The sequence below is a fragment of the Elephas maximus genome, chromosome 14 (assembly GCF_024166365.1).
Source record: "Elephas maximus indicus isolate mEleMax1 chromosome 14, mEleMax1 primary haplotype, whole genome shotgun sequence".
NCBI classification, from domain to species: Eukaryota; Metazoa; Chordata; class Mammalia; order Proboscidea; family Elephantidae; genus Elephas; species Elephas maximus.
Genome location: NC_064832.1, coordinates 33,087,267 through 33,114,530, shown reverse-complemented (window position 1 = coordinate 33,114,530; position 27,264 = coordinate 33,087,267). Strand labels below are relative to the sequence as shown.

The window sequence follows — 27,264 nt, the reverse complement described above, 5'->3', positions numbered from 1 at the left end:
GGTGCCCCATCATTAGCCAGATTGTGAAACTCTGGAAAGGGCCTTAGCACACATAAATAATCTAAAATGGGCTGTGGGGTGATTGGGAGAGGCCGGGTGGGGATCAAAACCTGAGCAGGAGTTGAGAGTGTTAAGGACTGGGCCAGTGGTCAGCACAGAAGAACCTTCATGGCATCAGTATCACCTCAACAAAACTCCACCCTACTTATGTGCTGGGAGACAATTCCAATATTACAAAATTCCCTCTGTGCCCAAAGGAAATGTCAGGGGTTCAGGAGAAGGAAAACTTACTGAACATAAGAGGTGGAGTGTTTTCTGAAATAGCATCATAGAACTATGTATCTTGAGATTTCTTCAGTGGGGAGGTTTGTCCAGAGTTAAAGTTGATTAGGTGAGGCTTGACCAGCCCTGGAATGCCTGGGTGGTGAAAATGGTTAAGCACTCAACTACTAACCAAAATGTTGGAGGTTCAAACTCACCCAGAGGTGCCTCGGAAGAAAGGTCACCACCTTGAAAATCCCATGGAACACAGAGCCATCTTGATGGCATACAACAACAACAGAGAGTTCAGGGTGTCTCTAATGCCCATGAAATTGTATACAAAATAGTGTGTGTGGGAATGAATATGCATTTTTCTGGGGAAAGGGTTCAGCACTTGTCAAAGAACCTCAAAGGTTCTGCGACTCCAAAAATATTTTATAACCCCTGGTCTAGAGGCCAAAGGAACCCAACCTTTCTGATGACTACAGAGGGGGCTCCCAAAGGGTCACTACATGAAATGGATGTTGGCTAACTCATGGCCTTGTATTTTGCCTGACCCTTGGATATTTACACCTGTCCCTCACTGGCATGGGGCATCCTGACTATCCTGTCCCAGAGAAAAGCAGGGTCTGGACCAGCTTCTCCCACAGCCCTTATCCAGCATCAGCCCTGTGAACCAGCACCTAGATGGACAATATCGCTTCAACAAAGCCACGCTCAGGCAAAAAGCAAATTCACGACATTCATGGAGGGATAGGAGCAGACCCCCCTACGCAGTATGACAGGTGGTGGGATAGTTATAGCTGGTGACTTGTAGTCTCATGAAGTTACAAGGAGGACACGCTGAAGAGGACACAGAGACCCGACTCTGGTCAACATGCTGCATTGACCAGCTAATCAACGTTGGGTAATCCACTACATGTATTTATTTCCCAGTTGGCAGCATGGGGGAGCTGGGCTGATTCCCGAGACCTTTCGGGCTGAGGACGTGCAGGCTCTGTCCAAACTCCACAGTGCGGCCCTGTCTCCAGAGAGGTGTTTGGAGAGAACTGGCCTCTGATTAGCAGCCAGCTTATCTTTCTTTCTTCCTTAGATACCAAGCTACACATTTTAAAGCATACGTGATTTTTTTTTTTTTGGTAAAAATACATATTTAACACATTTGCCAATTCAACATTTTTCAGGGATACAATTTAGTGATATCAGTTAAAAGTACATTTTATTTTACAATCCACGGAAGGATTATAAGCAAATAGACACATTTCAGAGGAAGAAACACTCGTGGGCAGCATCATGGTTTCAGTGAGAGGTTAGTGCGATGCTATGGCTGCAAGCCGAAGATCAAATATTTCTGGTTACGGTGGAGCCACCTGCTGTGTGGTTTCTGATCAGGAAATTTCATTCCTAAGTCTCCCTTCCCACCTGCAACCTCCAGTTCTGCTCTTAGCACGTGATATATGTTTAGATTCTTCACCCTTCAGCATACGATGCCTAAAAGTGTCTGAATTGTTACTTTAGCTTTTACTGCTCTTACTTAGGCCTTCCAAATTTTACTTCCAGACCCAGAGGTTGCACCCAAGTCCACACCCGAGTGCTTCCATCTAGCCTGGATTCCATCCTTCTTTTGTCTTCGCCTTTCCTGGATGTCACACCTACAATTGCCCACTCCTTCCCACCTCTACTTCCTCCTGCTGGATGCTCCAATCTCACCTTGCCCATAAGCTTTTTTTTTTTTTTTTCAAATCTCAGATCTTTCCAATTAAAAGTTAAGCCAGTTTTCTCAGCAGTATTTGGTCTGGTGGTGCAATGGTTAAGCACTTGTCTGCTAACCAAAAGGTAGGCAGTTTGAAACTACTAGCCACTCTGAGGGAGAAAGATGTGGCAGTCTGCTCCTGTAAAGATTTACAGCCTTGGAGACCTATTGGGCAATTCTACTCTGTCCTATAGGGTTGCTTTGAGCCTGAATCGACTTGATGGCAGTGGGTTTTTGGGTATGTGGCAGTTAAACGAGTTGCCCTGCGTTCTATCCAGCCCAACTGATGGCGACCCCATGTGTTTCAGAGTAGAGCTATTCTCTACAGAGTTTCCAATGGCTGGTTTTTCACAAGTAGATAAGCAGACCTTTCTTCCCAGGCTCCTCCGGGTGGACTTGAACCACCAACCTTTCTGTTAGCAGCCTAGTTTGTTAACTGTTTGTACCACCCAGGAACTCCATCTGCCTGTTTTGCTCTTGTATGCTGTAGAGTTTATTCTGACACATAACAACCCTGTAGGGCAGAAGAGAACTGCCCCATAGGGTTTCCTAAGCTGAAATCTTTATGGGAGCAGGTCACTGGGTCCTTTCTCCTGCAGAGCAGCTGGTGGGTTCCAATTGCTGACCTTTCGGTTAGCAGCCTGGTGCTTAACCATTATGCCACCCGAACCCATTGGCTTCAAGTCAATTCTTACTCATAGCAACCCTATAGGACAGAGTAGAACTCCACCATAGGTTTCCAAGCTGTAATCTTTACAGAAGCAGACTGTCACACCTTTCACCTGAAGCAGACTGTCACACCTTTCACCTGCTGAGCCGCTGGTGGGTTAGAACGACCAACCTTTCAGTTAGCAGCCCAGCGTTTAACCACTAAGCCACCAGGGATCCTTATTTGCCAGTTTTATAGTAACCTTTTAATTTTTTTCCCCCTGACCTGAATTTCCCTGGAATAAGTAGCTCACGCCCATTATTTCTACTTCCTTTGTATTCTTCTTACCTCTGCAGTCTGGATGTTTACAAACTGTCTTGAAACTTTCTTGCGAAGACAGAGGACTTTCCATGTTCTCATGCTCTTTGTCTCTGGCAGCTGGATACAACTGCAGGGCAGACAATACCCTCTCTGCTCCATGGCACCTCCAGCCCCCAGCACTGCCTCCAGCATAGGAGTGGCTCTGCAAATGTTCGCAGAACGCTGAAGCTCTACTGTTCTTCCTTCCAAATATTTCTTCTGTATTCCCTTTGCCTCATCCTGATCCAAGCACTCCTCATCTTACCCCATGTCACTGTAACAATATCCTCCTGGCTTGCTTCTTTGCTTCCAATTCATCCTGTAGGGTTTATACCACTTAGATCTTCCTGGAGACTCGTTACTGGCTCCCTATTGATTACTACTCCTAGCTCAATCTCCTCAATTGGCACTTAAAAAGGTAATTCATTAATTGCTTTAATAAAAAGTAGTCACTGGGTAGTGTAAACGGTTTCCCCGTTCGGCTACTAACCAAAAGGTTGGAGGTTTGAATCCGCCACTTCCGAAGAAAGGCCTGGCGATCTACTTCTGAAAAACTAGCCATTGGAAACCCTATGGAGCACATTTCTACCCTGATATACACGAGGTCGCCAGGAGTTGGAATTCACTCCTTGGCAACTGGTTAACTGGTTCATAGATGCACAAAGTGAAACATCTAACCCTAACGAAAAGATATTCAGAGAAAGATAAGTCTCTTTCCCCTCCCATTCTCCCAGATCTCTTTCCCGTAAGCAATCATTATTGCCAGTTCCTTGTTTAGCCTTCTGGAGACATTCTGTCCTACATAGCACTTCCTGACTGGACTACAGCTCACCAATGTACCGCGGGCCCTACCTTGAGTCCCAGAGAGTTGGGAGGGGTCCTGTTTACCTGCTGGACCTTTCTCCTAGAGCTGGGATCTACTTGTACCCCCAGCAGTGACGAGGGATTTGCTTTAGCTCATATGGCGCTGTGACTATCCTTACTTCTAGCAGAATGTTGGGGGCTTCCAGAAGCTGTGACTGGGGCTGCAGACAACACCCCCCCCGACCCCTGTGAATACAGTGAGGGGTCCCAGTACTGTTCTCCAACTTTGAGATGAACCTACTTTCAGGTCGGTTCTTATACCCAGCCCTCCTAATCCTGATTTAGCTCTCTCCCCACCAACCAGAAATTGAAGTCCTAGCTGGTTTTGTTTCTGACTCACGGAAAGTTGTGGTACCTGTTGACGGAACTTGCCAGGGACCAGAATGAGACGACCTTTGCTTTTGCACTATCGCTTCACTGTCCGGCCTTATTCCCTAAGCCCAGGCACAGCTCCTCTTTAAATGGTGTGCTGGAATGATTTAGGAAACAACGTGAGGTTCTCAGTATCTCCTGTGTAAACCCTGTGTACGTGAATAGTGATTGCATCCAGGGGGGAGGAAGCTTAACGTCATAATAGCCAAACTATCTATTTCCTACTAAATCCAGGAGAACAGCCATTCTGGGAGTCTTTATGCATCTGACTAGACCCTAACGACAGTCTTGGGTTCAGAAAATAGACCTATAATGAGATCAAGAGTCTTAAGAACTGCCTTTGGGGAATATACAAATTACAGTTTTAGTTAGACTCAAAGTAGCGTAAGTACAAATAGGAAGCTTTTCTTTTGGTATTTTAGAATCCACCTAATGAACAACAAAAGGGCGACGTATTTGTTGAGGAAGCGCACGTTAGTGACACTCGGCATCGTTTTTAACATCGATCTGGAGGTCAATCTCGATCTGTTAAACTGACTTAATATAGATAACACAGTTTGAGAGACAGCCTTAGTCTAGGGTTTCTCAAAGTGTGGTCTGTACAAAAGAGAACTTGCCAGAAGAGATTTAATGGTACAATACATTTGAGAAAAGCTGCATATTCATAATGTATATTAGCATACTAAAGACTCTGGGAAGTCCTAGAGTAAGGTACTTCCCAAACTTTCTTATTAGTCCTGCAGTCCCCAGACTTATTTGGCAATGAAACCCTTTATGCTTAATACCTATTAACCACCTAAAGAACTAAAATTCTGAGGAATACATACTTGGTAATGCTACTTCAGCTTATCCATGCAAATTAAACATCTTATTTATAAACCAATAATAGATTCCCATAAATATTTCATGAATTCTTTATATTATGAATCAATAACACAATATCCAACCAAAATCCACTGCTGTCAAGTTGACTCCGAATCATGGCGGCCCTATAGGATAGAGTAGAACTGCCCCATAGGGTTTCCAAGGAGCAGCTGGTGGATTCAAACTGCTGGCCTTTTGGTTAGCCGCCGAGTCCTTAGCCACAGTGCCACCAGGGCTCCAATAACATAATAATAATAAAAAAAATTAAACCAATAAGACAGTATGAATCATAAAATATTTAGGGAAATCAGTCATACTAAAGCTGTTACCTAATATTTGCATTTACATCTTTAAAAAATCAGTTTCTTTAATATCTGTTTCTTTATAAGCCAAAGTCCGGTCAGTTGGTGCCCTTCGGTTTTTATTTTCCCCTTATCTCGCCCTCGTAGCCTCTTAAGGAACTTCCAACAGGAGTCAGAGGGTCATCTATTACTCACTGATACTCGTCTCCTTACAACTTACTTGAGATACTAAGCTCACTAAGCCAAAGGTATGATTTTTGTAATAATCACTTTCGTATCTTGAGTGATCCAAGCTACATTTTCCTCACAGTTTCTTTCAAAATGCTATTATCTCTCTTAAGATCTAAATCAGAATGCTGTCTCGGCTACACAATTGGTTATATCTCATACGTAGTTTTAAAAACAAATCTTATTGGTTTTAAAACAAAAAATTTTACACAAAACTGGCATTTTATCGTGAAACCAAGTATATTTATGAAAATAGAGCAAAAATCTAAAACATATATAATTTCTTTATCACAGACTGTTTTTCTATTGTCGTTTGGAGAATGGTTCCAAAAAACAGTCTCTCTTGGAATCTTATCTTGATGGACCAGATTTTGGAGTGTTTTCATTTGGCAGGGGAGCTCCTGGGTGGTGCAAATGGTTAACATGATTGGTTGCTAACCGAAAGGTCGGCAGTTTGAGTCTACCCAGAGGCACCTCTGAATAAAGGCCTGGCAATCTCTTTCCAAAAAATGAGCCACTGAAGACCCGATGGGGCACACAGTATTACTCTGACACACATAGGGTTGCCATGAGTTGGAATCAACTCAACGGCAGCTAGTTAGTTATTTGGTGGGAGCTGCAGTGGTAAGGAGGGCTTAAAGGAAGTTTCTCTGGTCTAGAAGTCTGGGAAGAGGTAGAGCAGGGCCAGGTACATGGTAATAGTTGCTGCTTCTTTGCTCCATGAAAAGTAAGAACGAGCCCCTATGAAGGCGTTGGGCTTTTTTCGGGGGGGAAATTGGGATGGGGTGGGGATGGGGGTGCGGGCGGGGGTGAAAAAACTGGATCTGGACAATAGTCAGGTGTGAAATATTACAAAATCCAAAGGTGACCAATATCCTCTTTTCACACATATGATCAATTCTGAAAGGAGAAAACCTTGACAATAGAAAGATGATGAAGGATGTGACGCGAACAAACCATACACCCTCGCAGGGATACACAGACATTACCCAAAGTTATAGTTGGTGCGAGCAAAGCTTGAGAAAATGCTTCAAGGCAGGTGCCTGGAGTTCAGTATGACTAACTCCTTTTAAAAAAAAACAAAGAGTCTAAGCAAGCAGTTACCTCCCAGGCTTTTTGATTTCACTGATAAATGACATTAAATAAATTTGGGAACTGGATCTAGTAACTTTTTTTTTTAATGAAGATATTAATGAACACCAGAATTATTACCATTGCTTCATTTTTTTCCCCCACCAGAAAAAATAGAAAAGGCACAGTCTCTTGATTACATAATATTCTTTAGATTGAGTACATTTAACCCCCCACCAAAAAAAAGATTAAGTACATTTAGCTTTATGAAAAACTTGGGACGTTGTCCTAATTTTTGTTATTTTGCCAGGGTCAACTTTGTCGCTAGCCAGTTGCTTCACAGATTAGTGTTTTAGAACCCTGGAAAAATAATAGACATGCCTAAGAGATGCCTCCAAAACCCTGGTGGCCTAGTGGTTAAGAGCTATGGCTGTTAACCAAAGGGTAGGCAGTTCAAATCCACCCCTTGGAAACCCTATGGGGCAGTACTACTCTGTCCTATATGGTCAGTATGAGTCGGAATGGACTCGACGGCAATGGGTTTTTTTTTTTGGTTTTAAGACATGCCTAAGATAGTGTTGGAGCCCTGGTGGCACAGTGGTTAAGAGCTATGGGTGAGCTATAGCTCCTAACCAAAAAGTCAGCAGTTCAAATCCACCAGCTGCTCTTTAGAAACCTCATGGGGCATTTCTCTTCTGTCCTATAGGGTCACTATGAGTCAGAATCAACTTGATGGCAATGGGCTAATATAGTATTATTTATTATATTCAGAGAAATTCATATGAATTCATACAACTATTTCAGTCAGATTGAACACTCAAGGCGGTGGATTAAAAAAAAAAAGTCCTGACCCCTGTCCTCAATGTGCTAAAAAGCTAACAATGAGAATACCTGATCATCTACAGATAAACATTCACTGATAATATTTACAGACACAGTACAGAGTGAGCATGTGCAAGAAGTCACCAGAGAAGGCTGGTGTTAAATCAGGGAATATCCTCACTCCTTTTTATGAAAGGGTAGACTGAAGCAGAGAGATTAGGGAATACCAAGATAAAAAGGTGTAAATAAGCCTGGCCTCCCCCTGCCCCTTGTTACTCAGCTATGGTATCTGCGTGTTTTAGCGCAGATTTCAGGTAGAGTCTGATGGGCAAACTTACCCGCCTGTGGGTGGGTGGTCCCTGAGACAGCTACTCCTGTGCAATTAGCTGTGGCTGGAGGGGGCAGATGAGACCACGAAGAACAAACACTGCTGACCACTTCCACCACTTAAATAATGCTGTGTTCCCAGAAGAGAATTCTGGATGATTTCCAGAGAAATGGCATTGGCTGAGGGGTACTCCCAAAATCTGTCTACCATTCATATTAAGTTTAGTTCTTATAGTTCTATTTTTTATAAATGTGCAAAGGTTTATGATCTGATATTTTTTTCTGAGCACTAGGAGAATTAAAAAACAATTCTAAAATACTTTGATTTGTTGACAAAGGTGATCACTTTTCTCCCAACAGCTCAAATTTTTTTTTTTTAATTAACTTTTATTAAGATTCAAGTGAACGTTTACAAATCCAATCAGTCGGTCACATATAAGTTCACATACATCTTTCTCCATACTCCCACTTGCTCTCCCCCTATTGAGTCAGCCCTTTCAGTCTCTCCTTTCGTGACAATTTTGCCAGCTTCCCTCTCTCTCTATCCTCCCATCCCCGCTCCAGACAACAGTTGCCAACACACTCTCAAGTGTCCACCTGATATAATTAGCTCACTCTTCATCAGCATCTCTCTCCCCCCCACTGATCAGTCCCTTTCATGCCTGATGAGTTGTCTTTGGGGATGGTTCCTGTCCTGTGCCAACAGAAGGTCTGGGGAGCATGGCCGCCGGGATTCCTCTAGTCTCAGTCAGACCATTAAGTATGGTCTTTTTATGAGAATTTGGGGTCTGCATCCCACTGATCTCCTGCTCCCTCAGGGGTCCTCTGCTGTGCTCCCTGTCAGGGCAGTCATCGATTGTGGCTGGGCACCAACTAGTTCTTCTGGTCTCAGGATGATGTAGCTCTCTGGTTCATATGGCCCTTTCTGTCTCTTGGGCTCTTAGTTGTCGTGTGGCCTTGGTGTTCTTCATTTTCCTTTGCTCCAGGTGGGTTGAGACCAATTGATGCATCTTAGACGGCCGCCTGTTAGCATTTAAGACCCCAGACGCCACATTTCAAAGTGGGATGCAGAATGTTTTCATAATAGAATTATTTTGCCAATTGACTTAGAAGTCCCCTCAAACCATGGTCCCCAGACCCCCGCCCTTGCTCCGCTGACCTTTGAAGCATTCATTTTATCCCGGAAACTTCTTTGCTTTTGGTCCAGTCCAATTGAGCTGACCTTCCATGTATTGAGTGTTGTCTTTCCCTTCACCCAAAGCAGTTCTTATCTACTGATTAATCAATAAAAAACCCTCTCCCTCCCTCCCTCCCTCCCCCCTTCGTAACCACAAAAGTATGTGTTCTTCTCAGTTTTTACTATTTCTCAAGATCTTATAATAGTGGTCTTATACAATATTTGTCCTTTTGCCTCTGACTCATTTCGCTCAGCCAGGTTCCTCCATGTTATGAAATGTTTCACAGATCCGTCACTGTTCTTTATCGATGCGTAGTATTCCATTGTGTGAATATACCACAATTTATTTACCCATTCATCCGTTGACGGACACCTTGGCTGTTTCCAGCTTTTTGCTATTGTAAACAGAGCTGCAATAAACATGGGTGTGCATATATCTGTTTGTGTGAAGGCTCTTGTATCTCTAGGGTATATTCCAAGGAGTGGGATTTCTGGGTTGTATTTTTTTTTTTTTATGGTAGTTCTATTTCTAACTGTTTAAGATAACGCCAGATAGATTTCCAAAGTGGTTGTACCATTTTACATTCCCACCAGCAGTGTATAAGAGTTCCAATCTCTCTGCAGCCTCTGCAACATTTATTAGTTTGTGTTTTTTGGATTAATGCCAGCCTTGTTGGTGTGAGATGGAATCTCATCGTAGTTTTAATTTGCATTTCTCTAATAGCTAATGATCGAGAGCATTTTCTCATGTATCTGTTGGCTGCCTGAATATCTTCTTTAGTGAAATGTGTGTTCATATCCTTTGCCCACTTCTTGATTGGGTTGTTTGTCTTTTTGTGGTTGAGTTTTGACAGAATCATGTAGATTTTAGAGATCAGGCGCTGGTCTGAGATGTCATAGCTGAAAATTCTTTGCCAGTCTGTAGGTGGTCTTTTTACTCTTTTGGTGAAGTCTTTAGATGAGCATAGGTGTTTGATTTTTAGGAGCTCCCAGTTATCGGGTTTCTCTTCATCATTTTTGGTAATGTTTTGTATTCTGTTTATGCCTTGTATTAGGGCTCCTAGGGTTGTCCCTATTTTTTCTTCCATGATCTTTATCGTTTTAGTCTTTATGTTTAGGTCTTTGATCCACTTGGAGTTAGTTTTTGTGCATGGTGTGAGGTATGGGTCCTGTTTCATTTTTTTGCAAATGGATATCCAGTTATGCCAGCACCATTTGTTAAAAAGACTATCTTTTCCCCAATTAACTGTCTCCGGTCCTTTGTCAAATATCAGCTGCTCATACGTGGATGGATCTATATCTGGGTTCTCAATTCTGTTCCATTGGTCTATGTGCCTGTTGTTGTACCAGTACCAAGCTGTTTTGACTACTGTGGCTGTATAATAGGTTCTGAAATCAGGTAGAGTGAGACCTCCCACTTTCTTCTTCTTTTTCAGTAATGCTTTACTTATCCGAGGCTTCTTTCCCTTCCATATGAAGTTGGTGATTTGTTTCTCCAACACATTAAAAAATGACATTGGAATTTGGATCGGAAGTGCATTGTATGTATAGATGGCTTTTGGTAGAATAGACATTTTTACTATGTTAAGTCTTCCTATCCATGAGCAAGGTATGTTTTTCCACTTAAGTATGTCCTTTTGAATTTCTTGTAGTAGAGCTTTGTAGTTTTCTTTGTATAGGTCTTTTATATCCTTGGTAAGATTTATTCCTAAATATTTTATCTTCTTGGGGGCTACTGTGAATGGTATTGATTTGGTTATTTCCTCTTCGGTGTTCTTTTTGTTGATGTAGAGGAATCCAAGTGATTTTTGTATGTTTACTTTATAACCTGAGACTCTGCCAAACTCTTCTATTAGTTTCAGTAGTTTCCTGGAGGATTCCTTAGGGTTTTCTGTGTATAAGATCATGTCATCTGCAAATAGTGATAACTTTACTTCCTCCTTGCCAATCCGGATACCCTTTATTTCTTTTTCTAGCCTAATTGCCCTGGCTAGGACTTCAAGTACGATGTTGAATAAGAGCGGTGATAAAGGGCATCCTTGTCTGGTTCCCGTTCCCAAGGGAAATGCTTTCAGGTTCTCTCCATTTAGACCAACAGCCGAAATTTTTAGCTGAATATATTTCTGTTTTCCCCCTTTTCTCAACAGTTGGGCAAAACAGATGCCCAACAGATATGGGTGATGGCTGCATGATCAATGTAATTATTTTCACCAAATGTACATGTGAAAAATGTTAAATTGGCAAAGGTCATTAATATATATATTTATAATAATAATAATTAAAAAAAAACCAACCAACAAAAAAACTGAGATGTCCACCATATTGAAGAGATAGTGAAGAAACAGGACAGCAATGGAGAACAGCTTGTCAAGATTCTTGAATTTTGGAAATAACCAAGATTGGTTTCCAGGGTCAAGTACAGCCTCGCATTTTAAGGAAAAACCCCTACCCTCAGAAACATCATTTGCAACTCTAAAGAAGTACTAACAAACGGCAACCTGGAAAACCCTTGGTCTACTGGACAATGCTTAATTAATTACTAATACTCAGTGTGCACTGGGATAAGGACAGGGAGTTGCAAAGATGAAGAGATCCCTCCTGAAAGGAGTTAAAAAAAAAAAACAAAAAACCAAACCCACTGCCTTCGAGTCCATTCGGACTCATAGTGACCCTATAGGGCAGAGTGGAACTGCAGCATAGCGTTTCCAAGGAGCACCTGATGGATTTGAACTGCTGACCTTTTGTACAGCAGCCATAGCTCTTAACCACTACACCACCAGGGTTTCCAAAAGGGATTTAGACGTTAGTAATCTGTAAAGTAAGTAGACTACATTGACTAGATCAAGCTAAGGTAAGACTGATCACTCGTTAACAAGCAAATCTTTATTAACTCATATACCCATTATTTCCTCTAAAAAAAGAATTGGTGGTCTTAAAAAAATTATGCTCTATTTGACGTATCATCAAAATTCTTGGTCTAAGTTAAAACCGCGGTCTGTCAGATTTCCTCAACCATAGCCAGCTGGTTTTAAAACCATAGATCACCTGGTTTTAGCTGAAGATTTTCCATTGAAATTCTTTTATGTGTCTGTCTTTGCCTCTCACTCTTGTTTTGGGAAAAGTGATATAAGTATACTTAATAGCTCATTATTTTGAAACCTGGTTTTTAAAAGCCTGGGAGACTGCCTTGGGAGTGGGGTGGGAGCTGGGGAGAGGATGGTGAGAGGCTTTGGAGGAGGATACCAGCAGGTGGCGCTTGTCTCCTCTCATCTGAGTATAATGTTTTGTTCTCAGCCAAGAATCCCATTGGAATTAAAGGCAACTCTGCAGTGGTTAAGTGCTACGGCTGCTAACCAAAGGGTTGGCAGTTCAAATCTGCCAGGTGCTCCTTGGAAACTCTACAGGGCAGTTCTACTCTGCCCTATAGGGTCGCTATGAGTCAGAACCGACTCGACGGCACTGGGCACTGGGTTCTGCCAGTCTTCCACCACTCTCTGTCAGTTTCTCACACTGTGGTGACTTGTGTGTTGCTGTGATACTGGAAGCTTTGCCACCAGTCTTTCAAACACCAGTAGGGTCACCTATGGTGGACAGGTTTCAGGGGAGCTTCCAGACAAAGACAGGCTAGGAAGAAAGACCTGGCAATCTCCTTCCAAAAATTAGCCACTGAAAATCTTATGGATCACAGGAGAATACTGTCTGACTCTCTTGCTTTGGCCCCATCATCATAAGGGATCAATCGCTGGAGGAGGGCATCATGTTTGGTTATGCAGAGGGCCAACAAGGGTGAGGGAGACCCTGGGTGAGAATGATTGGCACAACAGCCACAACAATGGACTTGAACATGAGGACGATGCAGGACTGAGCAACATTTCGTTCTGTTGTTCGTAAGGTCACCATGAGACAGGGTTGACTCAAAGACAACTAACAAGAATGACTGCATGTAGTCAATGCAAGTGACATAGATCATGGCAATACTTTAGTGCCATGTCAATGAAGTCACAGCTCCAGCTCTAACTACGCCATCACATTTCTGCATTACTAATTAAAAGATGGACTGCCCTACTCCAAGGATTGTATTATTTTCATACCTGACCTCCAGCCTTATATCCCCAAGCTCAGTAGTTTATAGTAATCACCCAAGTCCCTAGCGTTGGAGCTGAAACTTGGGGAAAGGAGGGGAATTTTATCAATCTTCCAGTTGGTCTTGGCCTTATGGCGCCAGATTTCCTGTCCTCTTCCCCCACCCTCCCCAACCTCCTGGTGAGCCAGCCTTGGCCTGAGCACCTACTGCTCGGTGGGAATGGCAGAACAGCTAGCAAGCCGACATGTCAGTTCCCATGCGCCACAGAGGCCAAGAAAAGAAGCGGCCCAAGGACACTTTTGACGCTATGGATAGATACTACAGGCTCAAGCTATGACCGCATTATTGGGTTGCTTGGGTTACTGGCTTTTTAACCTCTTCGCCACCACTCAGTTCAGCCATCAGCCAGCCCCTCTCCCTCACATGGCAATGCATTTTGTTCACCGTAAGAACTACCTACATTTTTAAAAGTCCTCTTTTCCTGCGTCTAGCTTTCAGCATCATTCAACAAACATTCTGCTGTACCCCACCGTCTATCCGCGCTTAAGTCCAGCCCCAGGGTATAACGGAAGGAGGGAAAAAATCTAGAGTCTGAAGGCTACAAGCCGTAATCTAGCTTCATCTCTGACTGCGTGAGTGACTTTAGACAAGTTTCTTAACTTCCTCTGTAGACTGGGGGAAACAGCTTGTCCGCTTGTTCAAGGGGTTCCTGAGTTAAAGAGATAATTTACATGGACGACTTAGAAAAGCGCCTGGCTCATGGGCGCGCCCAAATGCCAGCTGTTTACTATTACCTCTTCTCCCAAATGAGGGTGGATCTGTTGTGCTCACCCCACAATGAAAAACTGCCTCTTGAGGACTTCTGGGTCAAGTAGCCAAAGTGACGCGGGGAATTGCGATTAACCTCACCTCCCTGGGAACTCACTGTATTTCAAGTCCCATCCCTGGCCTCTCCGCCGTCTTCTCAGACCCCTCCGAAACCTCTTGTCCCGGGAGCAGCGAAAAGAAACGCAGAGGGGTGCTGCGCCTAACTGCACATCCCATCTGTGCCGGCGGCCAGCCCCCCGTGACCCGCTTCCCCCGCCGAGCGCGCGCACCCGCCGCGGAGGAAGGCTCGGCCGGCTGACAGCGTGGGGGCAGGGAGGAGGCGAGAGCGGGCGGCGGAGGAGGGGAGAGCCGCCGAGAGGAGGGAGCGGGGGGAGGAGACACATGCGCGGTGCCGCCGCCGCCGCAGTCCTCCGCTTCCCGGGGACAGGAAACCTTCAAGACCAGCTGCTGCTGCCGCCTCCCCGTCTGCCCCCATTCCTGCGCGCCTCCCCACACCCTCTTCCCGGTTCTTCCAGCGTCTCTCGGTGGAGCACTGCCGGGACTCAGCCAGGCTGCCGTCTGCGCTCCCGGGGAAAGCCGTGACCCCCCGCAGGAGCGGCGGGGCGGGGTGGGGGGGCTCGGGAGAAGATGGCGACGCCGGGAAGCGAACCCCAACCTTTCGTCGCTGCCCTCTCGGGGGCTGCTCTGCACCCACATCATCATCCCCAACACCATCACCACCACGGAGGAGCGGGAGCCAGCGGCGGGGCCGGGGGAGGGGGCGGCAGCGGCGGCGGGGGCTTCAACCTGCCCTTGAACCGGGGTTTGGAGCGCGCGCTGGAGGAGGCGGCGAACTCTGGGGGGTTGAACCTCAGTGCCAGGAAATTGAAGGAATTTCCAAGGACTGCAGCCCCCGGGCACGACCTCTCGGACACGGTGCAGGCAGGTGAGAGAGGGCCGCGCGCGGGGCAGGCAGCAGCTGGGGTGTGGGTGGCTGTCTGGCTGTCTTGCCTTCTCTGACATTGTGGCCAGTCTGAGATCTGGCCTCGCCGGGGTACGTCGGGCCGTGCGGCACTGAGTTAGGGGCCCGCGTGCGCGGGAAAAGGCGAGCCCCGCAGAAGACACGGTGGCCCCGTCTCGCCCGGCGGCCGTGGGGTGGTGCCGGGAGAGCATGGGTGCGCCGGGCCGCTGCGCCCCAAGCGCGCCTGTTTCCCTGGCCCCCACCCTGGGCCGGCCGCGCCGAGGGAAGTGGCCCGGACTGGGACTTGTGGGCGCGCTGTGTACGCGCAGTGGAAGTGGGAGGTTTCAGGCGGACGCCTGGTCTTCCTGGGCCCCACGCAGGGGCTGAGAACCCCGGGGCAGGCAGCCGTGTCTGCGCCTCCTACCAGAGCGAGCCTTTTTTGCATCGAGGCGTTGCCCATCATGGTGGGGAAACTCAGACAAAGGTGGCGCGCCCTTGGTAGACCCGAGGGCACCGACCCGGTGCCGCGAAGCCCCCTCGGCGACATCATCTAGCGATTAGGCAGTTTGGTGCCGATTGCGAGGAGGTGCCAAAGCTTCCTCTGCCTGCGCCTGTGCGAAAAAGGAGCCGCCAGGATTGTTGTGAATTCAAATAGGCAGTGACTTCGGAGTTGATCGACTCTCTCGTTACTCGCCCGTCGCAAGCCGCCCACGCAGTTTTGCTTCTACCACCGAGGCTACCTAGTTCTCAGTAACCCGATCTTTGCGGGGGCCCTGGAAGGGACCTCGTGGCATAGTAAAAGACAAGTAATTAAAATGAGCCGGTTTTCCTGTGCGAGCCGGCAAGCTGTAACTCGCGCCAATGAGCAGCCCGCTTTTTCAAGTTATGTCATGTGTTGACATATTTCTGAAACGTCTGTTTTCTCTTTGGTAGTTGGAGTTACAGGAGCGGGATCTATAAACAGGAAGGAGGGCGGTGGGTTGGGATCCGGGCCTTGAGACTCACACAGCTTTGCCTTGGTTTCCGACTGTCGGTTTCAGCGCCCTGGGGAGAGTGTGCAGTAGGAAGCGTCCGATACTTCGTAGGGCAGTGGGTGCCCATTTTGGAGCCAGTCACTGTTCACACTTCCTGGCTGTCATTGCTTTGTGGGCCTAGTGTAAGTGTAAAAAGTGTAAAGAACCCCCTAAACTCAATCTCATTGCAGAGTTAATATGGATGGTTCGACTTTCAGTTTAAGATTTCCCGGTTTCCTGGGAGTGAGGGAGTGGGGCAAGGGAGCAGGCAGTTGGTTTTAGAAACGTAGGCTTTAAATGCTTATGTCCCTCCCCTTCCTTAAATAAAGTAATCATTTATCAAGAGCCCTAATGAATATTTGGACAGAGTTCGGAGGTCACTGAAGTCAAACAGGGCGCTCTAGGGTCATTAAGCCTTGTAATCTGGATTTAGGGATAGTCAGGAATTGGCAAGAAGTAGGGAATTTCCAGAGTTGAGCTGTCAACAGCTGGGGAGTCTCTCTTGATAGGACCTCTTAGCTACATCTTCTCAAAAGGAACCTATTGAAAGAATTGCCTTTATGACTTTATATGACTTTTAAAAAAATCGATTTTTAAACTCTACTTCCCTTTTTCCATAGAGTATACCATGAAATATGGAATGGTTAGCACAAAATAGAGCTGGTTTGATCAATAATATGTGTGTATACTTTCAGAAGGGGTGGGGTGGGACGCCTTGAAAGCTGTCTCTCTACTTCAGTTAGGCTGGCGTGTATTTCCAAAGTTAGGTGCACTTGATGTGGAGGTTGTGTTGACCTTTCTTTGAGAAGATCAGAGCTTTCAGAGCAGGGATCACATCTTTCAGTTAAGATCATACCATGTGAGACAGATGCTTAAAAGTGTTTCTTTTCTCCTGTCTGTTTGCTTGTGACCTTAGGTTGTGAGTTTTAATTATGAGCCTCACTTGTACGTGTTTAATGTTCAGAAAATTCTAATTAAAACTAAGAGGTTTAATGTCACTGTTATTGTGGAGCCCTGGTGGTGCAGCGGTTAAGAGCCTGGCTGCTAGTCAAGATATCCGTAGTTTGAATCCACCAATCACTCCTTGGAAACCCTATGGGGCAGTTCTACCCTGTCCTCTAGGGTCGCTATGAGTCTACAGGCAATGGATTTGGTTGTTGTGTGCTGTCCAGTCGATTAGGATTCATAGTGGCCCTATAAGACAGAGTAGAACTTGCCTTATAGGGTTTCCTAGGCTTTAATCTTATGGGAGCAGATGGCCAGGTCTTTTCTCCTGCGGAGCCTCTGGTGGGTCCCAACCACAGAGCTTTCAGTTAGCAACCCAGAGCTTAACCACTGCATCCAACTTCATCCAAAAATGAAGTATTAATTGGGGCAGGGGGTGACTAGATTTTTAGAAACTCAGGACAACCCGGTACAGATAAAACATTTTCAACATAGCCAGTTATTTTAAATGAAATTTAAATACACAGATGTTTTAAAGATTTGCTTCTGCAAAACATCTTTGCCTCAGGTCAAAAGCTGGGTGTAAGCCACATATGTTATACTTTTTTTGTTCAAAAGAAACGTTTACTGGAGCACCGTTTCTTATTTGGAAGAGCAAAAAAGGAAAATAAAGCAAGAGTTAAAACTACCCCCAGTTTGCACAGTGTTAACATTTCTCATATATAAAGAGTTCAGTGGAGTTGCAAGTATGAGTAGTAATATACACAATAAAGACAGTGGTTTCTCTTGGGCTGATGTTTAGTTTTCAGAATGTCTCTTGAAATCAGCATGGCATCTGAAGATCTTTAAAGTCCTAAGATGTAAAGTGTACTTTTCCATAAATTAAGTAAGACAAGGAGTGACATGGAAAGCCTTTTCTCCCTGTTAAATTGTATCCTGTAGGCCATTTGGTTTGTGCCTTGTAAAAGTAGCTCTTCTGGCAGCCACCTGGGCAGGACGGCAGTCTTGAGCCATGTAGCTTATCTGAACAGAGTTAAAAAGATGGATGGTGGATTCTCATTATAGAGATGTAGAAATTTATATTGAGAGAAGTTAGGTAATATGCTCAAGATTATACTGCTAGTGAACCAGGGACTTGAATCCTGATGGCCTGACTTTAGAGTTCATGTTCTTGACCACTTGGTTATTAAGCTGAGTGAAGGGGGATGGAGAGATACAGATGGGAGGCTTTCTGGAGGAGATTCATGCAACCGGCATTCATTTAATACGTATGTACTAGCACCTATTAAGTGCCAGGCACTCTTCTAGATGCAGGAGCTATAGCAGTGAGCAAAAGAAGAATCCATGTTCTTAAGGAGTTTTCATTCTAGTTTAATGTGGGAGTGGGGAGATAAATAAGAAACTGATTTTGCAAGATGAGTAGGAAGACTTACAGCATAGATTTAATATCTATGTTTTATTAAATGTGCATGCTATCTTGACTGATGATTTGAGGTGGCTCGTTACAACAAATGATGACTACTAATAAAATTTAAACTGAAGCATAAAATTGGGCCTAATAAAAAGAAATACACAAATGTACATCGGTGAAGCAAATTTTTTTCTAGTGATGATTTATTAAATAGTGTCGTTTCAGATGAAGAAGTTTGAAAGAGTGTTGTTGCTGGGCGCCGTTGAGTTGATTTTCGACTCACAGTGACCCCATGTGACAGATTAAAACTGCCCTGTAGGGTTTCCTAAGCTGTAATCTTTATGGGAACACATCACCAGGTCTTTCTCCCACAGAGCCACCGGGTGGGTTCCAGCTGCCAACTTTTGGGTTAGCAGCCCAGCGCATAACCCTGGTGCCACTAGGGCTCCTTGAAAGGGTGTTACAAAAACAAAAACAAGCCTGTTGTGTTCAAGTCGATTCTGACTCATAGTGGCCCTATAGGACAGAGTAGAACTGAGTTTCCAAGGAACACCAGGTGGATTCAAACTGCTGACCTTTTGGTTAGCAGCCATGGTTCTTAACCACTATGCTACATAAAAAAAAAAGCAGATGGAAAAGAGAAGGCGGCCAATTGCCAGAGGTTCTAGATGACAAAAACGAAGCCCTTAGACTCGTTGTGCAGGGCACTTGTTGAAAGTTGGTTTCCTTTAGGAGAGGGGTGGAGCGTATCTTTGTCAATATCTTTTTGAGGTAGTCATTAGCAGGAAAGACTGCGGAAAATAGAGAGGTTACGAAGGCAAGATAGAAGTGCAGCATAAAAAGTACTCACCAAGCTCCTTCATGTGTGGAGTCCTATAGGAGATGCAGTGTGTAAAGCAGGACTGGAATATGCGAGACGCTAAGTAACAGTTCCAGGAAACTTGGGGCGCCAAGCCACAAGGCAGGTTGAGGTTACTTGCCGATTAGCATAGATAAACTCTGTCTGCAGAAGTCAAAGCAAAATGATCATTTCAGTTAAACTAGTTAGGAGAAAGAATATTGTCCAGTATAGTGGCGCAATTTTGAAGTGCTCATCTGCTAACCGAAAGGTTGGTGGTTGGAACCCACCCAAGCAGCTCCCCAGGAGAAGGACCTGGCATTCTGCTCCTGTAAAGATTACAGCCTAGGAGACCCTATGGGGCAGTTCCACTCTGTCACATGGGGTCCGTATGAGACTTGACTGGCACCGAACAATAATCAAAATACTGCAAGACAATGAGCCACATAGGTTGTAAGGCATTGGAAACACACCTTGGCCATAACAATGGATTTGAGCATACCAATGATCCTGAAAGTGGCACAGGAACTAGCAACATATTTTTCTGTGTACATGGGGTCGCCATGAGTCAGAGTCGACTGCACGACAACTAACAACAACAGCAAAGTTAGGAAGGACTTCCATAGCAGTGGTAAAATTTGGGCCATGTTTTGCAGATGAATAAGGTTTGGATAGAAGCGCCTATGAACAGTCTGTGGTTAGGAAGACATTTCCAAGATGAAAAGTGGCAGCCTCAGATTCTATGAATAAAAGAATAAGAGATGGCATTTAAGCCTGTCCCTTAGGTCGTGTTTCACCTATAATGGGGAAACACGCAAAGGGCTATTATGACCCTTTATTGAGGACACTGGAAATGGCTGAGGCCTGGGATTTGTCAGCCTGCGGGACTGAGGCCCTTATTCTGTCTGAGTGTGCTCTCAAATGTCTGTACAGATTCAAAGATTCTTCTCTGAGATTTGTGGGCAGGCTTATCTGCTGAGGGCTGATATCCCCCACCCCTTTCCACCCTATAGCAATTGAGTCCTTGGGATATTAGCATTCTTAAGTCCCTGGAATTCACACAGGACTTGATAAAGAAATGTATTCATTCTCACAAACATGTTCTGTCCCGTAATTTTGGCCATAAAGATTTTTCACTGTAAGTATGACGAAACTTTTGGAATCATGTGTTTTATTAAAACTTGCATTGTTTTATAGCCATATCTGGTTTCAAATTATTTTTTGCTATTGAATTTATTAGTTATTGCTGTAACTATCATTTATTGTGGTAGTCACTACCATATAAATGTGTCTTATTCACTACACTATAAACCATTAGTCATATCCTTTCCCCTCCTACTATTATTTTTTCTTCTGTTGATCAGTTTTTTCCCTGTTAGGTGTAGAGGACTTCTAATATTAGAAGCCAGCAGGAACAGGTTAAGACGCAATGTGTATAGCCAACCAACCAGTTGACGTCCGTCATTTCTGACTTATGGTGACCCCATGTGTGTCAGAGTAGAACTGTGCTCCATATGGTTCTCAAGGCTGTGACCTTTCAGAAGCAGATTGCTGGGCCTGCCTTCCGAGGCATCTCTGAGTCGGTTCAAACTGCCAACCTTTTGGTTAGTAGTCGAGCGCTGGAGTGTTCACACCACAATATAAATACCAAAAACCAAACCCGTTGTCGCTGAGTTGATTCCGACTCATAGCGACCCTAAAGGATAGAGTAGAACTGCCTCATAGGGTTTCCAAGGAGTGGCTGGTGGATTGGAACTGCCAACCTTTTGGTTAGCAGCCAAGCCCCTTAATATAGATAGTGGTTCTAAATCTTGCCCAGATTTGCTCCTCTGAGTGTCTGTGGCAAAGACAGTCTCTGAAACCATACGTGCTCATCTCATGCTTGTGCTATCACCTGCTTTATCGAAAGGGTAGGAGCATACTAATCGTGTTTCTGGAGCAATAGTGTACAATTATAGGCCGCAGAACCTCTGGGGACATTTTTTGGCTGTGTCAGTTTATGAAGGGAACAGCCCAAGGTTTGACCTTCATCATGGAAGTGATTCCACTGGATGGTTTGTCAATCACTGTTACATCTTACCTGATTTTTGATGGGTGTATGATATTAGGCAAAAATCTGACACACCCTGCCATCATAAATTTTTATGTAAACTATTGACTAAGATTGTTTTCGAGTTTCACATCACATGCTTAAATTTTGCATGCTGTGGTTTAGCAATTCCAAATTACATTCTGCTGTAAACATTTAAAGGTTAGATGCCTTTTGAAATCCACGTTGCCGTCCATCAGTTGAGAACTATTTCCTCTGGCTGTTTCCCTGGCGTGTACATAGGTCTTTTCTATTATTTTTCTCACTTCCGTCATTGCTGGTTTAAACAGAAGTTGTTTTCCCCTTTTTTTTTGGCGTATATTTTTCAATTTTTCCCCCCTTTTCATACACATGTTTGAGATGGGCAGCATTTACTTTTTCTTACCGTCTCCCCATAACCATCTCCTCCCCAGACACTGTGTTGAGTGTCCTTTTTTGGAGATTTGGTAATTCATCTTACAGACATGCTCTTCAGTCCACTTAAGGTTCTTCGGCCAGACAATGTCAGGGGAAGGAAGCTGGTATGGACATGGCAATTCCGCCAGCTTGTGAATTCTTTCACTGATTGTGCTTGGGGTTAGAAGTAAGGTAATTTGGTGTTGATTGCAGTGATTATTTCAAAATATAAAATTAGAATCTGTCACAAGATATTTTTTAAGGATGTAAGACACAGAGCTCAACTCTATGTACATAGCTGTCTAATTCCTGGGAAGCCTAGAGTGATCTGTTACTGTTCCCATTGTTGCATGAAAGTTTTTCTGCACCTAAATTTTTTTTACCTGCTGTATTTCAGATAGTTTTTTTGTGTGGGATGTGAATTGTTTAACAAAGAAAAGGAAAAAAAAAAAAAAGGATAAAAGAGAGAAAGAAAGAAAAAAAAAAAGGTCAGAATTCCAAGTAAACCTCAGTTTGGGAAAAGTAGGCCTACCAACAGACTTGAGCTTGAAACACACCCATGTTTTCTTCATCTTGATTTAAGAGTTTAGTGGTATTGCTTTCATATATTGTAGTAAGAAGTAGTACATTTGGAAGCCATCTGTTCCCACAAAGTAATTCAAAAATAAAGTGAGATTGTTTACATGAACAGAAAGTTGACAAACTGTGAGAATTTGGCTTCCCTCTCTTATTCCAGCAACACAGTGGAAGGGAAGTGCCTCGATGGTCATGTTTCTATATGTGTCCATAGTTTTTCCCAACCATATCCTCCTTCAGTGGCAGGGAAGGAGGATATGGTTGGGACAAAAACAAACCAGAGAAGAAAAATATGTTTGATTTGAATAACAGAAATGTTTTTATTTTTTTGCTTGCTAAGAAATTATTGCTCCTATATGAATATGTTGGTGCTGAGCTGGCCGTTGTTGCTGAGCCAGCTCAACTTATGGCTCTTGAATTCTTACAGGTCATTTTTAAGTCAACAAGGCCATGTTATCCGATTTTGGGATCTTCCTCGACGTTTGTTTTTCTCTTTCTGCTCTTGTTCCTGAGCTCTCTTTGCTAGAGGGGTACCTACAGTTGGGTATGAGATGAAACAGAATGGGGAGCCTTCCAGCTCACTGAGTCTCCAACATATCACCCACTTGCTGTCTTGGATTTCTTCTTTTTTATTGTGGCAAATGTATATGTAACAAAACATTTGCGTTTCATCGTCCTTCACATGTACAATTCGGTGTCATTGATTGTGTTCGTTATTATGTTTTACAAACATCACCACTGTCTGTTTCCAGATTTTCCCATCACCCTTAACAGAAGGTCAGGGTCCCCTAAGCAATGAGTCTCCCTTCCCCTCTCTCTTTTGCCTGTCCCTGGGAATCACTGATAAACTTTGGTCTCTGTGTATTTGCTTATTCTAGTGATTTCATAGAAGTGGAACCTCACACTATTTGTTCTTTCGTGACTGACTGACTTCACTCAGCATGATGTTTTTAAGGTTCTTGCATGTCGTGGCATGTATCAGGACTTCATTCCTCTTTATAACTAATGCTCCTTTGTGTATATATAACTGCGCAGCAAGAAACAGTGTGAATCCAGTCCCCAAAATGTGGAGATTAATCCAGTCCTCACATTCCTACTTCTTGTCACCAGCTGCCCCTGCGGCATTCTCTCACTGACCTTAGGCACCTGGAACTAGGTTAGAGCTCACAAGTTAAAAGGACACGGTCCTTCAGACTGCCAAGTAGGCAGATGCCATCTGCAAGTTTGGGAGGGCCACCCAACACCCCAGCCGTCTGACCTGCTGGCTACACATTCGGGCTGATTTCCCACTACTCCTTCAGGATGCCAATTGCAAGCACAGGAGTCCACGTGACACCCTTACTCTCTGACCTGCTGGCTAAAAAAAAAAATTTGCTGGAATGACTCATAGAAGTCACCGAGAGTATATCATACCTCTGACTACAGATTTATTATAGCCAAAAAGAATACAAATGAAGAGATCCATAGGGCGAGGTCTGGGCAGGTTCCTAGTGTGAAGCTTCCATGTCCCAAGGGCTAGAGTAGATGTTCTTGTCAACTAGGAAGTCCTCAACCAGTAAGCTCCCTGAGCCCTAATGCTCCAGGCTTTTGTGGTGGGCCTTACCACATGATAGGTTATACCTTGCCTCCTGAGGCTGGTCAGTACTGCTCAGCCCCTGCTCATTAGCGTCCTGTGTGGTCCCCTTCTCAGGAACCAAGAGCAAAGGCCAAATTTCTTTCTGTACCTCACAATACCACATTTGTTTATCCATTTATATGTTTATGGACATTTAGGTTGTTTATATTTTGGCTATTATGAATAGTGCTGCACTGAATATTGGTATACAAGTTTCTGTTTGTGTTCCTGTTTTCAATTCTTTTGGGTATATATCTAGGAGCAGACTTGCTGGGTCGTTGGGATTTCTTCTTCACTGCCTCCCACGAATGGGCAGAAAGAGCCCCCATCTTGTTTGTCTAATCGTCAGGCTTCTCCTGCAGTGTGATACATACAGTATTGCTATACAATGTATTCTTGTAATATTCTTTGGTGTTTTTTGATGTTTGTACCATAGGGGTTAGGAATGGCATCAGTACATCTGACCTAGTTCAGTCAGCTTAGCTCTGAATTAGCTCACTTTATCTCTTCAGGCAGCAGTGGCAAGTTCAAAGATAGCACCATCAACAGATTGCCTGACTTGACCTCCCTCTAGATTGCCTTCATTTGCCCTTGTGAGCCATTTACCCCACTTCCCCCCTACTTTCTGCCTTGTCAGAGTCTACGTATCCAACTCTCATTTCATTCTCTCCCCAAGCCTGCCCCAAATAAACAGCTTCCCTACCTGCCTCTCCTTGCAGATCTTGAGCACTGAATCGTGCATGGCCTTAAGGTGTGTTTTGCACCATATCCTTGTGCTGTTTTTTTGTTTTGTTTTGTTTTATTGCCATCCTCTTTTGGTATTTTTCCCATGTTTATGCTCTTTCCTCCTTAACTGGCCTGTGAGGCCTGGCTGGGCAGGCACAACTTTTCCTTATCTTTGTACACCCACCACACCCGGCACAGAAAGTGCTGAATAAACAGTGGACTGTTCCTTCTCTTTTCCTCTCGCAGTCCACTCAGTCTGTTGCATCTATCATCGGTTCTACAGTGATGCCATCTCCTGCTTGTGCGTGTCTTGCTGAGCTGCCGCCATTTTTCCTGGTGCTGACTTTATTTTCTCCCCCAGCACCTTTTTACTGCTCAGCATTGTCCGCTCACCCCTGCCGTAGCTGGTGGCTGCTGCTCCTCCCCCAGCCTGGGTAAACTGACCTTGTACCTGTACCAGACTGATCTCAGTGCTGCCCTTCCACAGGGCCGGGGACTAGGTCTGTCTTGTTGCCATTCCATCCCCAGAGTCTAGCAGAGTGCTTGCGCTAGCACCCGCCTGGGCCCGAGATAGTCTCAGTGAACGCCGTGGTGTGCCTGGATGTGCTATGAAGAGGGGGAGGGAGCCACGTTTACACTAAAATGGATGACCTGGGCTTGTCTGGGCCCTCCTTCTGTCTCTGTCAAATTTAGAATCTTCTTTGTGGTGATTAAAAAATAAAATAGAGGATCCCTAAAACCAAAACCGGTCGCTGTGGAGTCGACTCTGACTTGTAGCGACCCTTTGTGTATCTCAGGTAGAATTGTGCTCCATATAGGGTTTTCAGGGGCTGACTTTTCAGAAGTAGATCACCAGGCCTTTCTTCCAAGGCACCCCTGGGTGGACTCGAACCTCCATCCTTTTTGTTGGCAGTCGAGTAGGTTAGTCACTTGTACTACCCAAGGTCTCTGAGTTCTTTTTCTCAGTAATAATAAAACAACTTTCGCAGATATTTGCTAAGCGGTGTCACAGCCACAAGTCAAATGAGTTAAAATGAATTCTGAAGGAGATAGGCAGGGATTTTATTTTGTTTACTATTGCTTAAATTAGCAAAGTAAATTTTTTGAGCACCTATCATATGCAAGGAGCTGCCGATAGTTAAAAAACAGACATTTTGTGAAGATTAAAGAAATAAAATATGTGAAAGTATTTTATAAACGTAGTATTCTCATTAACAAGCGTCATTTTCAGACAAAGCCTTTCAGCCTTTATTTAGCCAGAGGCTCTTCCTCCCCTCCTCTGCCATCACTACAGCTTAGTGGTTAAAAGCCATTTCTCTTGAGCCTCAAAAACTTAAGCCCAGATCTTGGCTTTGTTGCTTATAAACTGTTTCACTTTGGCCATATAACTTAATTCCTGGGCCTCAGTTTCCTCACTTATAAAATGGGAATATAAACAGTAAGTACTTACTAGAGTTATTCTGAGGACAATACTATAGTTACAGTAGCTGACATTACCATGTGCTTTCTCTGTAGCCAGATATTGTTCCCAGTGCTTTATATGTATGACCTCGTTCAGTTTGTTCCAGGTGTTCCATTTTAACCATTTAGGGGCTCAATAGCTCCTAGCTGTTATAACTGTTAACTAGGTTCTATTCATCCTTCTGTTTTTTATAGTTAGATCAAGTTCATCTTCTCCTGAAATGCCTTTCTTGACTCCTGAGCCCTGAAGAGGGAATTTAGAAATCTCGAAGCCATCAATTCATATCTCTCTTTCATTTAATGTCTGAGGACACCAAGGGCCAGGGACCTTCAGTAATTTGACCAAGGTCACACAGCAGGGTGGTGGGTGCCTGATCCCAGACAGAGTCTGACACAGTCTCACATCAGAGGGCAGGTTCTGTGGAGTCACAGAGCTTCCCTCCGTAGAATTTCTCGTGTTAGAACTACCCAGACCAGCAATGGGTCAGACCCCACAAGAAAAAAATAATGCTGTGAACCTTTAATAACATATGTGGGGAGAATAAGATATAAAACTAACAGTGAGGCTACAGATTAAATGTGTTCAGATTTGGGGACCATGAATGGGCCCTGTGTAAATTGGATTTCCCAGTACCAGAGAGGTGTGTTATAGAGTTCTGATGGTGCAGTGGTTAAGCACTTGACTGCTAACTGAAAGGCCAGCGATTTAAACCCATTGGCCACTCTGTGGGAGAAAAGACCTGGCAAACTGCTCCCATAGAGATTATAGTTTAGGAAACCCTATGGAGCAGTTCTACCGTGTCCTATAGGGTTACTATGTGTTGGAATCAACTCGACAGCACACAGCAACAGCAACAAAGAGGCATGTCGGGTGGGCCCCAACTCACAAAGCAGAAGTCAACAAAGGTCATTCATAGGTAGGTTTTTAAAGAATTTGGAATACACATTTCGGTGGAAACAATGTAGTCAGTTGGGGTTTGGTCCTTCAATGTCAATAGAAATTTCTTAGTGTTTATTTGGAAAAATACAACCTCAGTTCTGACATGAACTCCCAAACCTGGAGATTCTGTCCTTGTGCTGTGAAGCTTCTGCCTCTTGAAGATAATTCTCACCCCTCCCTGCCATTCCAACCAGTGTCAGACGGTCCCCTTTTCCTCTCTCTCAGGCCCTTTGGGAAGTGGGTGCGGCAGTCTGGTTGTGTCTCCCCAGTGGTTTTTCAGTCAAGGGCTGACATAAGTCAGGGGCTTTCCGGGGGTCAGCACCGGGATTGAGTGAGGCCACCAGGCTGGGAT

At 44.4% G+C, this 27,264-nt stretch overlaps 1 protein-coding gene across 4 annotated transcripts in view; it reads left to right on the top strand.

Moving 5' to 3' along the window:
• Positions 1-14,344: 14,344 nt before the first annotated feature.
• Positions 14,345-27,264, top strand: part of LRCH1 (leucine rich repeats and calponin homology domain containing 1) — a 252,465-nt gene continuing 239,545 nt past the window's right edge. For 2 of the 4 annotated variants that reach the window (XM_049853153.1, XM_049853154.1), the window contains exon 1: positions 14,347-14,887. In XM_049853153.1, coding sequence (XP_049709110.1) covers positions 14,590-14,887 — 298 coding nt within the window. In that variant the 5' untranslated portion in view covers positions 14,347-14,589. Of the gene's footprint in view, positions 14,888-27,264 lie in introns of all 4 variants that reach the window. The other 2 variants (XM_049853156.1, XM_049853155.1) reach the window with 2 other exon arrangements.